Source organism: Argopecten irradians, chromosome 12 (assembly GCF_041381155.1).
Source record: "Argopecten irradians isolate NY chromosome 12, Ai_NY, whole genome shotgun sequence".
Classification (NCBI taxonomy): Eukaryota; Metazoa; Mollusca; class Bivalvia; order Pectinida; family Pectinidae; genus Argopecten; species Argopecten irradians.
This window is the reverse complement of record NC_091145.1, coordinates 4,731,766-4,745,830: the sequence shown is the minus strand read 5'-3', so window position 1 is coordinate 4,745,830 and position 14,065 is coordinate 4,731,766. Positions and strand designations below refer to the sequence as shown.

Here is a 14,065-nt window from a genome sequence, read left to right as displayed (position 1 = left end):
TGAGTTCTCTAGAAATGATGCCATTACAACCTTTCTTTGATACGCATAATTCATAATACAACACCCAGTTGGTTCAGTCATGTGACTTTCATCACCACGTGACTATATTCAGGGCACATTTGAAATAAAATGGTGGCGTAATCAATGGTTGAACACGGATACAATATTACAAATTATGGCAACAAATTTAGCTCTTATAATCAAAGTACGAATGAAAAATGAATTAAGACACTATACAAGGAAACTGCATGCAAGTTATATTGAGTTGTCACATAGCAGATGACGGTATCTAGCGTCTTAAGTACAACTATTTCATAACTTACATGGACAGTTTTTGTAAATTCTGCAGTAACAAGTTATAAAAAATCGAAACTTAAAGTCAATTCCCTATATATGGCTTTTGCCTATTTTTAACGCGGTTTTCCTCTATTACCGTAAGTTCAGTCTGGTGTCTAAAAGTCACGTTTTTCCTGTTTTGTGGACGAAGTGACTTAACAAGGGTGTATTGCATTGGTAGTCATATGCAATACAATCTCGGACGACATGCATTGCGGGATATAACCAGTACTACACCCATAGATACGAGAGAAAATCTATGAGGATTATTTAAGATAACTAGCCTTCCTTAACTTCTCGTCTGTGGTATAATATATAATAATGATCCGAATTTTAGAATTAGGAATGTAGAATTTGCAAATGTTTATCTATTTACAATAGCGTATATATTTATATCTACATATGAAGTCTTGGAATCTGTAAGGTCATGCAAATGTGCATCTATTTACAATGGCATATGAATCTACATATAGCCTAATTGGATGGATGAGGTCATACGTCTTGTAGGCTAACTATTGTGGTATTAGCTGTATCAGGTATAAGATATCATAACGAAATATTAATGTTTAATGTCCCAGTGTATTGCTATATAAACCTCCACTTGAAACCATGTATGCCAGTCGACTCCTACATTACACATTAAACTACAATACTGCGTTTTGAGTTCTACATTACATCATACCTTACAAACAAGTCTAATCAACATTACACGTCTATTAACTTATGTTGTATTCATGTTGTACTGCCGATTAGTCCTATATATAAAATTTAGTTAATGCTATCTTAAATTTGTACAATTAAGTTCATCCCCAGATTCGTAACAAAGTCTTACGTATTTGACTTATTCAATTACAGATGACGTCAAAAAAACTAATTGACTAAGCAAAACCTTTACACTGACCCCCTATTTTATGACGGTTTTTCAAACAGCAAAGTTTTTTTCTGCGAAGCGTGGAATCTGTCAAAAATTTAAAAAAAAAGATGTATTTTTACTATTAAAATTTAGGGGTAGGGGTAACATATACTGTCGAATCTGTCATACGCGACCACTCAAGGGAAATTGGAAAGTGGTCTCTTAATAGAGAGTGGTCTCTTAATAGAGTAGCTAAGGTTAAGAAGGATATATAGTTTGATATTTTAGAATGAGTTGCCATTCACACTGAGCATGAATTAAGTACATTGTATAATTCAGTGTATTATAAACATTTATAAAATATTTCAAAAAAAAAAAAAAAAAAAAAAAGATTAACAAATCTAAAAAAATCATTTCAGTGATTTATTCATACAATAATGTGGTTCTCAGTGAGTTTTATAGCAAACAATATATTTTGTGTGGTGATAAGGTCATAGGTATGGGATTAATTGATTTATTGTAAATATTTATTTTCTATCTATTTTTTTATTGTATATTATTTTTGTTTATTTAATTATTCCTGGTATTAAAAAAAATATTTTACGCAAAAAATACACAAAATACACAAAAAATGGGAATTTGTACTGTATGATTCTTAGGATTTTTTAATAAAAAAAATCCGGATTTTTCATACCTATTTACGGTTCTGTCTATTACTATGACCGATCCAAGATGGCAGCCTAAACAAACGCTGCAAGTGTTGTCTGTTCGACTGCTTTCATATTTTATTTTCATGTTAGTAAAATATTGTCAGTCACTAATATTGTTTGTTATAAATAATGTTTATCATGTTGTATCAAACACTTTATTATTTAACCGTAATATCCTTTTAAATGGATGGAGATGGCCATTGAACTTGACCCATTCCGTCTAAGAACCCCGGATCTGATGGTAATAAAGGTGTAAAAAGACCATCAGATACAATTACCCCAGTGTGACATTACTTATACAGGGCTTCAGTTACCGGCTCTAAGTAGCAGTAATTGTTTCATACCTCTTTTGTTACATTAATAAGCTATGGACTTAATTGCTCTGCCCAAGCCGTGTCAAAACCGGCGACCGGATGGTGGAGGTTTTGGAAAATCTAAATGACATCCGTTTTAAGCTAACCTGGTCCGAAGGACCGAGGTGAGCTAATGGGATACCGCGGTGTCCGGTGTCCGGTGTCCGGCGTCCGGTGTCCGGCGTCCGGCGTCCGGCGTCCGTCAACAATTTATTTCTTCACCAGAACCGCTGGTCGGATTTCAACAAAATTTGACTGGTAGCATCTCTATGGGATACCAACTAAAAATTGTATAAATGATGGGGCTGACCCCCAAGGGGCCTGAGGGACGGGGCCAAAAAGGGTCAATTTGGCTATTTCCATATGATCGAGTTCTTCTCTGAAACTAAGCATGGGATAGCACCCATTATGCAATGGTAGCATCCTTATAGGCTGGGGATTCAAATTTGCACAAATGATGGGGCTGACACCTCGGGGGCCTGAGGGGCGCGGAGAAAAGGTGTTAATTTGGCTATTTCCATATAAATGACTTCTCTGAAACTAAGCATGGGATAGCACTCATAATGCAATGGGAGTATCCTTATAAGGTGGGGATTCAAAATTGTACAAATGATGGGGCTGACCCCCCGACCCCCCCCCCCCCCCCCCCCCCCCCCCGAGGGCCTGAGGGGAGGGGTCAAAAGGGGTCAATTTGGCTATTTCCATATAAACGACTTCTCTGCAACTAACCGTGGGATAGAAGAAGTCGTTTATATGGAAATAGCCAAACTGACCACTGGGTGAAAATACTTAATTTTTTTCCAATTTTTGACATATTCAACGCTTCACAGAAAAAACTTTGCTGTTTGTAAAATCATCATAAAATAGGGTATCAGTGTTAAGGTTTTGCTTGGTCAATTAGTTTTTGTGAAGTCATCTGTAATTGATTATAAGTCAAATACGTAAGACTGTAAGTTATGAAAAAGTTGTACTTAAGACGTTATATATCGTCATCTGCTATGTGACAACTCAATGTAACTTGCATGCAGTTTCCTTGTATAAATACCATTTTCATTCGTACTTAGAATATAGAAGCTAACTTTGTTGTCATAAATTTTGATATTGTATCCATGTTCAACCATTACACAAAAGACATAAAATATTCTAAAGTTGCGAATCAGAAAGGAGCAGAATACATTATGTTACATTCATTTTATCAACAACATTAAAATTTACCATTGGTATATTATGTGCTTTCAATATCAGAGATGAGATAAGATATATTTTTAGTTTTATAAAATTTGTCTCATTTAAGCTTACAGAGATATGATCTTATAACGAGTTATGTGCCATTCATTTCCAGATTTGTGTCATCATAGCAGTTCAACGACTACCTTGAAAACATACCTGTGTTGTATGTCTTTAACATCGAGGAAAATGTTTTGTGTACAGGTAATTTTGAGTATGTAAGCACAAATGTTGATGGTAAAACCGGTTTGCAAACTTGACAGTGCGAAACGCTCAGTATTGGGCAACATTGACCTCATGTATGTATGAGCTGTCTTGGTGATAAATAACAAGATCGAATCATTTCATGAACAAAGAAAGCTGCGAATTCAAATGTGGCAGTGATGCGTGGGCAAACTGTATAGAGAGGTATACTTTTTCACTTCGTCGGTAGGTTTATGAAAAGAGAAATGAAAAATGCGTCAATATATTCTATAGTTTTTGTTTACCTGTTTATCTGAATATGTAAACCTTTTGAAATTGTAAACAAAGATAAACATCTAGCATAGCTATATCGAACTTATGATATAGATATCAAAACCATCAACAGATAATGAATACAAATATTAACTCACGAAATTTAGAATTATAGAAACGCATAATAAAATAAAGTGTTTAAAGATACATAGATATATAGATGAACTAAATAAGCCTTCGGCGATCGCAATCAATTATAGCGACTGACCGAAGGGATCATTCAGACAATACGCCTAGATATTGTCCCTTTAGTTTATCTGTATATTCTATATGTGTCCATTGTTTATGTTTTTGTGTACGTCCGTGACCGTCCTTAACATGTAATGTTATTTCTTCTTGTGTTATGACAAATGGGCAGATCGCCTCGAAAATTCGACAATCTTTTGTCCACACTGTTAGAATTACTTCTTTGCCCTATATCTACTACTTTAAGAAATTCGTATCCTACAGACATATGTCTATAAGGATCCAGTGTTATATGGAAAATAACTGTTGATATTACTTCATTGACCCATATATATATATATATATATATATAGATAACATATATATATACAACTATATATATATATATATATATATAGATAACAATAGGGTACAACTCTCTCTATTACATACCTTTTGGCCACTACCTTTCCCATAGAATCGTATATTCAGCCTGTCTTGTGAAGAGATGTAGCTTTACACTCATAATTGATAAATGTTGATCCTACAGAATTTATCTATTTAGATATCTAGCCTATCTTACAACGACCCGTATCAGTCGTCAAATAACCAACAATCATATTAAGGTACAGTCTCTCCATAAAAGGACAATTAAATGAGGCTTATTCTGTAACATAACCATGAAACAAAATATGGCATATATGTATTGGTTCTACGTTCCTTATGAAACATATGAAAAAATATATTGACAAATTCCAAGACATTGTTAAGTATTTTGATTGATACTGTTGACATTCCAAATCGTATAGCAATACGATTAAGAAGGTACAATACATACGTATGTACAAGTGTACGCTGTTCATTTTTCCATTTTGAAATATATAAATGTTATCTGTTATACATTATGTATGCTATAAAACTGAATTGGGAGAGTGTTTTGCATAGTTTTAAAACCTTGTGCCAAATCTTACTGTATATACATGTTTGAGGCAATTAAAATGTGTTTTAAATCAAACCTTATTGTGGTAACCGTATTTATTATTACCTGAGAAAATGAACTTTAAATGTCATTTACGTAGCTGTACACTATATAACATTGACAAAGTGTACGTAACTATGTCATATTTGAAATTATTAGGCAAAGTAACATTGGAGGTGAAAGGAAGACCAAATATGACGAAGTTGCATGGATATAAATCTTGAATCAAACTGCAACTCTGAATAGCATCCCTATGAAAACAAGCCCGCGTCAATGCTATATGTGTTATTTGATCTGATTTGCGTTGCAACTTAACAACTTAAATATCGTCCAATAGTACATTAGAAATGGTCTCTCCCAACCCTTATCTCATTTCTTCAAATGACCGAATTCGACTTCTTGAATAGCTACCACAATGTATAAATTAAATCAACTAAGGTCATAAGTTACTGTAAAATTATTTGTGGCGAGGTAACTTTCGCTAATGTTCTGTGAATAATATGGAGTAAGCAAATCAAAAAGTTAAAATCTTAACATGCAAAAAATTAAACTAAAGAAAATTAAAATTAGATATACATGTACATAATATATCAAAATTATTATATACATTCTTCACTTGGGAAAGTTAATATCAAATATAAAGCAAATATGTGAAAACATCGTAGTTCGATAATCTAGGACAGTGGTAATGAACAGTAAAACTTTATTCAATTACAAGTTACGTTCCATAAGTTTATCATTTATATTCACTTCAGCTTCACATTTCATCATATATATCATTAGTGAACATTCACCGAAGGAAGCTTTCTGGGTAAAATCCTCAATAATTTACTATGATTTGGGTATCAGAGACAAACGAAGACAACTGAACCGTCACTAGGTCTGTTGAAAACATATCTTAGGTGTTGCAAAATGTCCGTCGATCTCGACATATGATATAGATGAAAGCCATAACGCATATCTAACTGACTGAAGACACACTGCAAAAATCAAGCAAAAACAACACCAATTTCTCTTATTCAATAAAAAAAATAAGGGGAGGGCGTTGGTTATCATAATTGAATTCCGTTCTTTGCTTTCTGGTCCAGCCCAGCCAAAAAGTGAAGAGCGTTGTAATAATGATTGTTGCCAGGCCCCGATTTCTCGAAACAAACATAAGTCAAAAACTGACTTAAATCATAAATTTTCATATAAATTACATAAGGAGAAAAACTTAAGTTTTGACTTAAGTCTGCATTTTTGTTTCGAGAAATCGGGGCCAGGCATATTTTGTTATCTGACCAGTGCTGTAAATAATGATATTAAAAAAACAATAAAACAAATAAAGTCTACATTGATGCTATGGTGTATTGTTTGCTGGACAAGAAAGCGAGGAACGGAATTCAACTTCGATAACTATCATTATCCCCTATATGATAGGCAGTAATCTCAATTAGCGATAGAGAGTTCACATGAATCATTGCAAAGTGGAAATCATAAACCGAGAAAGATTGTTTATTGCTGACGTAAACATGTCTCCCAGTTTGGGAGAAAAAGAATCGAAAAAAAATCTATCTAGTGAATCTGATACACAAAAGTCTCGCATAGCCACATACGGGGTATGTCATCAGGTGGTTTAGCAAGTACCCTTTCATTATTGGTGTATTTAACATTTCTCTACCTGCTGTACAGGTAAATGTAAGGTAGATTAAATCTTCTTTAAAACTCACGACGTGATAAGTTTGGAAAGAAGTTTTAGAGAGTGTTTGAAAGAATCGTGGGGTTTTAGTTTTCAGTTGAACCCTGGTTAATCGCGTTTACGATCACATAGACGAACACATAGACAAGTCTATTCATTTTATAAATAGCTTTGCATTTAAAGATCGAAAACGTGTCAGTATAATCAAACTATAGAATCTTTCAATACCACACTTTAAATATAATTCTCTATTTGAATAATATTTGCAATGAATACTAATTAAGATTGTACAGCTTACATATTCATTACCATGACATTATGATCTAGATCTGCCTCATATTGACAGAAACATATTTACAGTCGAATCTGTCTTAAGCGACCACTCAAGGGAAATTGAAAAGTGGTCTCTTAATAGAGAGTGGAAACTCCTTCTATGTCTTTGTTGACCGCAGAGGAACCTCCGGTTTATAGGCATTTTTACTTGACTAACTACTTTGAAGTATATTCTTTAAGACTTGATAATTTTGCACCAATACAAAGTTTAAACATTATATCATAGTTATATATATATACACCCCATCCACGCCCGAATCACGTGTACCCGACACAGAGTATCTGGTTAAGGTCGGCGGCATATTTTTAAAAATACATAGCATTCTGTAAAGTCGTGAACTTATGAAACATTAAGATATTATCTGAGAAACTAACTTTCAGATTCGCCACTGTTACAAAATGTAATTTATATGTAACACCTAATCTTAAAATGAATCTAGCTGATTCCTTCGGCATGGTGCAGTCACTGAAAAAGCATATATATATCTAGTATTCTACGAAGATTAAAATGACATTGTTTTCATAAAATCTATCTAAGATCAATATTAACAATACCTACCTTCAAAATATACTCCCATAAAATATTGCTACATTTTGGGATATTACTAACGGTAATTGATTCATAGTAAAACTAATCAATTTAGTAATGATCCTAAGTGAAACGAAGTTTAGAAAGTCAAATATAAGGCCAAAGGAGAGTACTATTGAAGGAGTTATTTTTCAAACTTCAGTAGCAGTCGAATCTGTGCTAACGACCATCTGTATTACGTGACCCTCTGCTCTAAACGACCACTTCAATTCCCCCAAGCATTTTCACTATATATTTTAACTCTATTAAACGACCATCTCTCTAATACGACCAGCGACCAAAAAATTTCCTCCCCGTGGTCACAAAAAATCTCTATACAACGACCAGAATAAGAAGCCCAGAGGGCCTGTACAGCTCACCTGCTTTTTATTTTTCAGTAATTCTGTAATTTAGTAATTAGTGATTCAAAAATCACAAAGATTCTTACAATTAGAGAAAATAGCAAAATTGACCCCACGATTTGTTTAATTTTGAATCCCAACCACATAATGATGTTATAGATACCTTATGAATATGCTATCCAATACATAGTTTAAGGGAGGAAGTAATTTATGAGAAAATAGTTGCCTAATTTACTTTTTTGGCCCCGCTCCTAATGCCCCGGCGAGTGAGGCCTATCATTTTTACAATTTTGAATCCCCACAGTATAAGGATGCTACCATTGCATTATGAGTGCTATCCAATACTTAGTTGCAGTAAAGAGGTTGTTAATATGTTAACCGCTAAATTGATCCCTTTTGAACCCGCCCCTCAGGCCAACGGAGGGTCAGCCCCATCATTTGTACAATTTTGAATTCCCACCTTATAAGGATGCTACTATTGCGTTATGAGTGCTCTACCATGCTCGGTTGCAGAGAAAAAGTCATTTATATAGAAATAGCCAAATTGGCCTTAACTAACTTTTTAAGATCTAAAAAAGGGACTCCTTCTATTGTACTCTCCTTTGGCCTTATATTGGACTTTATAAACTTCGTTGCACGTAGGATCATTACTATACTAATTAGTTGTACAATAAATCAATTACCATTAGTAATATCCCAAAATGTAGCAATATTTCATGGGAGTACATTTTGAAGCTAGGCATTGTTAATATTGATCTTGGATAGATTTTATAAAAACAAAGTCATTTTTAATCTTCGTAGAATACTAGATATATATATGCTTTTCAGTGACTGTACTATGCCGAAGGAATCAGGTAGATTCATTTTAAGATTCGGTGTTACATATAAATTACATTTTATAACAGTGGCGAATCTGAAAATTAGTTTCTCAGATAATATATGTTTCGTAAGTTCACGACTTTACAGAATGCTATATATTTTTTAAAATATGCCTCCGACCTTTACCCGATACGCTGTGTCGGGTACACGTGATTCGGGCGTAGGTGGGGTGTATATATATATACGAACCTGAGCTCTAGGCGGTACTCTGTTTGTGTACATACCGCTACTCCGTGAACATGAAGACTGTCTGCATCGTTTTGGGCCTTCTGGCCATCTCAATGACTGTACAAGGTCTGGACTTCGCTAAATTGGCGAAAAGAGGCGGATGTCAAGGTGCAGCGTATGACGAGCTTGCAGTCTTTCGCTTCGCTGAAGACATCACATCAGGTACGTGCTTTGCTTTGTTTGTTTATTCATTGCATGCCGAAATTTTATGCGATTTTCCCGCGGATGGAACATCTTCTGAAAACTATACGGGTTTTATATTAATGCGTTAATAAGTTAAAAATGTGATTTCTCATTGTTAAATATATCCACATTGTACGTGTATGCAGCAAATAAAGAATTATGGTTGCAAAGATTACATTGACTTCATATAGGATATATGACACCTGTAAGAGGCAAGATGAAGCATAATATAAGATTCTACTAAAAACTTCCACGAGTTATTTCTGATATCATCCCAGATACCAGATTTGCCGACCTATGCAATTGTTACATTTTAACCCAATAAAATTCTATAATCTCACCTATGCATCAAATCAGACTATGTGTTAACAGGAAAGGTTTTCTCTATTTATTTATTTTTTACAATTCCACTGATACATAATGTACGTAATAGTTTTACGGATACACACTCAAAGTAAAACTCGAGGTAATCTGCAAGTGTCGGTTGTATTGAATTTATTTAGCAAAATCATTTTTAGATTACAGTTTTTTGCTTTTAATATTGTTTGACAAAATTCGTAAGAATAATCTACATTCGATATTTTTGCCGCATTTCCCCCTTCCACATGTATAACTTAATTATGCCCGCTGTATCTAATGAAATAAATTTTAATGTGTCAAATATCACTGTACTATGAAGGAATACAGTGTCCACGTGTACCAAATGGCCTAAATGATTGCTTTGATTTAAACATTTTTCTTTTCATCAAACATAAACAATGGGATCGACTTATGCTCAACTTATTTTAAGTCCTTTCCCAATACAATCTAATAAATATTACACAACAAGATGGCAATTTATTTACATATATACAATTTGGAGCGCGATAGATAAATGGAGAATGAAAGAGGAGGCAGAAAACAGACACAGTTAGATATACATGTATAAATAGGCGGGGAGAGAAAGAAGGGGATGGAAGTTTCGTCATCATTTTTGAAAAACAATTTTGAATACTAGAATGGGATATTATTGATTGCTTTAAGATATCTAAAGAAATTAAAATTAAACATCATTATTCAATACGGAATGGTTGCATGTACTTATGTAGACATACACATGTTCTTGTGTGACTGACGTTAAATGACGGACGATTTACGATGAAAGAGAAACGATGCGAAACATACGTCAATGAATATACGATATACGACGAATGACAGGCTACGGGAGATAATCACAAAAAGATAGACATATTCATTGTACAAGAAAGTTTTGTTTGATAGTTACTGTTATAAATTCAGAATTTTTCCAACCACCATGCATTTAATTGATTCGATAATTCCAATGGACTGTCTATTAGATATTGTTCTTTCAAACGACTCGGATTATCAAGTCGTTTTCTTTTTTTCTTTTCTTTTTCATTTGTTTGTTGTTGCTTGTTTGTTTTTTTTTCTTTCATTTTTTTGTTGTTGTTGTTTTGTTTAGTTTACTTTTTAGTTTTGTTTTAATATGTCTTCTTTATTTGTTTATTGTGTTTTTTGTTTCTTTTTTGTTGCTGTTTTGTTTAGTTTTTTTTTTAGTTTTGTTTTAATATGTTTTCTTTATTTCTTTATTGTGTTTTTTGTTTCTTTTTTGTTGTTTTGGGGTTTTTAAGCTTTGTTTTAACATGGTTTTTTTATTTACAGTGACGAAAAACATTTTGGGAAACACCAAAGGTAAATATCTTGTATATCAAATTGTAGATTTACATGCCATTAACAAATCTATAGTTCGTATATGAATGCAAATATATCTCTATTCAAAACTATACTTGATATTGTTTCGCAGTTATATTCTTGTCTTTTTATCCTGCCATACACACTGCTTGTGCTAAGTGGTGGTGTCATCACATAGCCATGATATCAGTATGGTTACTATGGAACTAATTTGCGTACCACGTGATACCCGATAACGTTTGTGCGGGACTAATTTTTATATCGGTGATGAAATGATGTCAAAAGACGATACCCTGCGATAACGTCATTTTAGCAGGAAGATTACAAAGAGTTACGTTCCATCACTAGTCCCGCACAAACGTTAGCGGGTATCACGTGGTACGTGAATAAGTTCCATTGAGGAAAATTACCATAGGTGAAAAATTTAATATGAAATTCTGTCGCTTGAAATCGGACAAAAATATGGTAATCGCCAGAAAATGAGTCTTAATGGTTTAAGAACCTTTGCGTAACAGATGAATATTGGCAGTTTAATAAATCAAAAGACTTTAAAAATATATTTAATCAATTACGTGTTAATTCGTGTATGTGTTAACATAATTATAACATGTCTTTATTTTTTGTTTGTAGCTATTAAAGATATACTCGACGAGTTCGGTATGTTGTTATGAAAATATGTGACTGTCTTTATTTTCTTCGGTCCAATTTACATTAAAGTGTTTTAAACATTCTGAGAAATGAATATATTTTCAAACTATTAGGTTTTAGTTACACTATCCTAATTGATTTATCTTAAGGTAAATTATTCGTATTGCAACTTTAAACTCATTGTCAAAAACAAACTTTTTCACTATATATTTAATTCTTTCTTTTATTATGTAATGTGTAAACGGCCAATATATTAAAGAAAATATAGATCTTGATGACAATAGTTTTCATGTCGTAGATATCGGATTTAACTGATCTAAGAATATAAACTTATTTTTGTTTACATCGATAGGGGGAGTACAGAAAGTGAGGGATTTTGTCAGTAAGTATCCTGTATGACATATGTTACTCACAGACATATCACCATTTACACCCCATCCCCCTCGCCTTATCCCTCACCTCACCTCTTCCCGATTATGTCGAGATGCTTCAGCTGGATTTTTTTTTTTTTTTTTTTTTTACTCATGAATCATGACACGTTTTGTTTATGGCAGAAGCGTGGACCTAATATACCCATAATTGTATAATCTTTTGTAACTTGGTAATTTAAAATAAAAACAATAACACTTTGCATTTATCTTACAAACAAATGCTTTAAAAGTTGTGATATAGATTTCTAGACAATGACATATAACTTTAATGCGAAAAAATAAGTGTACACTATTAACGTTTTCATTTCAGAGGATGAGTTTTTCGATCTACTCAACTTTATAGAGAAGGACGAAGGTACGTTATAAATAATTTACAGAATAAAATATACGGTATATATATATCAAAAGAAAAAAAAGTATAAAAACTGAAGACTTCACAGACGTCTTCGGACGAACGTTTGTTTATTTGGCAAAAACAACAATGTATCTTCCGAAGGTATATATAAAAAGAAGAAACACTAGATTTCGTCGCTAGCACTTACTGCCTTCATAAGCGTCTTCAGGCCTGAAGTCGCCTGAAGACGCCCTCGAAGGCAGTAAGTCCTAACTGCGTGGTAACATTGAACTTTAAACTTGCGTATGAAAATGTTGTATGCAACGTAAAGGGACTACTTTTTTTAAAGAAATACATGGCCTTGTTTTAATTTTGACGAACATTACGTGTATATTGTTGTGTTTCATAGAATTTTGGGAAAATGTAAACAACTCATATATGTATTATATTTATATATAATACAAACAAAATATAATACAAACAATAAATATAATAATTATTTATCTTTAATTAACAATTGCATAAAAAAATGGGGAAAATATCCCAACCGGGGCGACGTGCAGTGCTTTCAATTTTGATAAAAATGATGGATGCCAAATGTAAACATTACCTCTGTGTCTGTTTTATGAATGTTGATGAAGTCATATATCAAAGCAACGCCAAATAAACAACCATTCTCATAAAGATGCATGTGAAGGCAGAAAAGCCTTGGTAACGAAGTCTTCATTTTTTAATTTTTTTTTTTGATATTTATACCTTAGCAATGTACGTTCATTTGTTACTATATATACCGTTACATACTTGATCGTAATGATTAAGTTTTATAATTAACTTTATTCATACTAAAACTTACCTTCTGATTATCTGTTATTCTTATCAATGTTTTAATAATTTATCATTGAATTTACTGTGATCGCGAAATTCACGAAAGTAAATCGCACGCTAAAAAATGTGGTTTACAGTATATGCATTACTATTTACCTTTCTTCAATCTGATTATTTTTAGTTGAGGAAATAGAAGAAGGAGTACAACAAACACAACAACAGGTTGCACAGCCTTCAAACCCACCACCCGTGGCTAAATCTGCCTCCATGAAACGTTCTATGAAGGCATTGTTGGAAGAATTGGCGAAGTTGACACAAAGGAAATAAACACAACAGGCTCGTTGCCTCTTGATGACCCTGACCTTATAGCCCTTTGATGACCCTGACCTCGCGCATGCCCACGGACAAATGAAAATGAACTTTTATGTAATATTCTTTTAGTTTCTTTACTACCAGACTCAGAAAAACATAAAATTATATTTCAACGTATACATACATATTTTTACCCTTTTCTCTGTATTATATCTTGTACTAATAACAATGGGCTTAGTTTCACGAACATTCTTTTTCCAAATGGAATTCCTACGTCAAAATCTTAGATAGGAAAATATTACAGAAGAGAAGGAAAGCGTTTGACTTGAGATTTTCCCCTTCACCCCTGTACCAAATTCACCATCTCGAAAATTTTAAGGAACATTTATGAAGTTGAGCCCTGTCTGATTTTATATTTCAGCTTGAATAAAGTTTTTCTTTTCATTTTAAAAA

The 14,065-nt window shown here is 33.2% G+C and overlaps 2 protein-coding genes across 2 annotated transcripts in view; one reads left to right on the top strand and one right to left on the bottom strand.

The window, feature by feature from the left end:
• The window catches only part of LOC138335992 (uncharacterized), a 26,079-nt gene extending 16,821 nt beyond the window's left edge, over nucleotides 1–9,258 (bottom strand). The window contains exon 1 of the mRNA XM_069285231.1: nucleotides 9,149–9,258. Coding sequence (XP_069141332.1) covers nucleotides 9,149–9,181 — 33 coding nt within the window. The 5' untranslated portion in view covers nucleotides 9,182–9,258. The remainder of the gene's footprint in view (nucleotides 1–9,148) is intronic.
• On the top strand, nucleotides 9,199–14,065 carry LOC138335991 (uncharacterized). The gene is made up of 6 exons (XM_069285229.1): nucleotides 9,199–9,349; nucleotides 11,033–11,062; nucleotides 11,693–11,719; nucleotides 12,063–12,092; nucleotides 12,452–12,496; nucleotides 13,482–14,065. Exons 1-6 carry the CDS (start codon nucleotides 9,199–9,201, stop codon nucleotides 13,625–13,627), a joined length of 429 nt encoding a protein of 142 aa, XP_069141330.1. The 3' UTR covers nucleotides 13,628–14,065.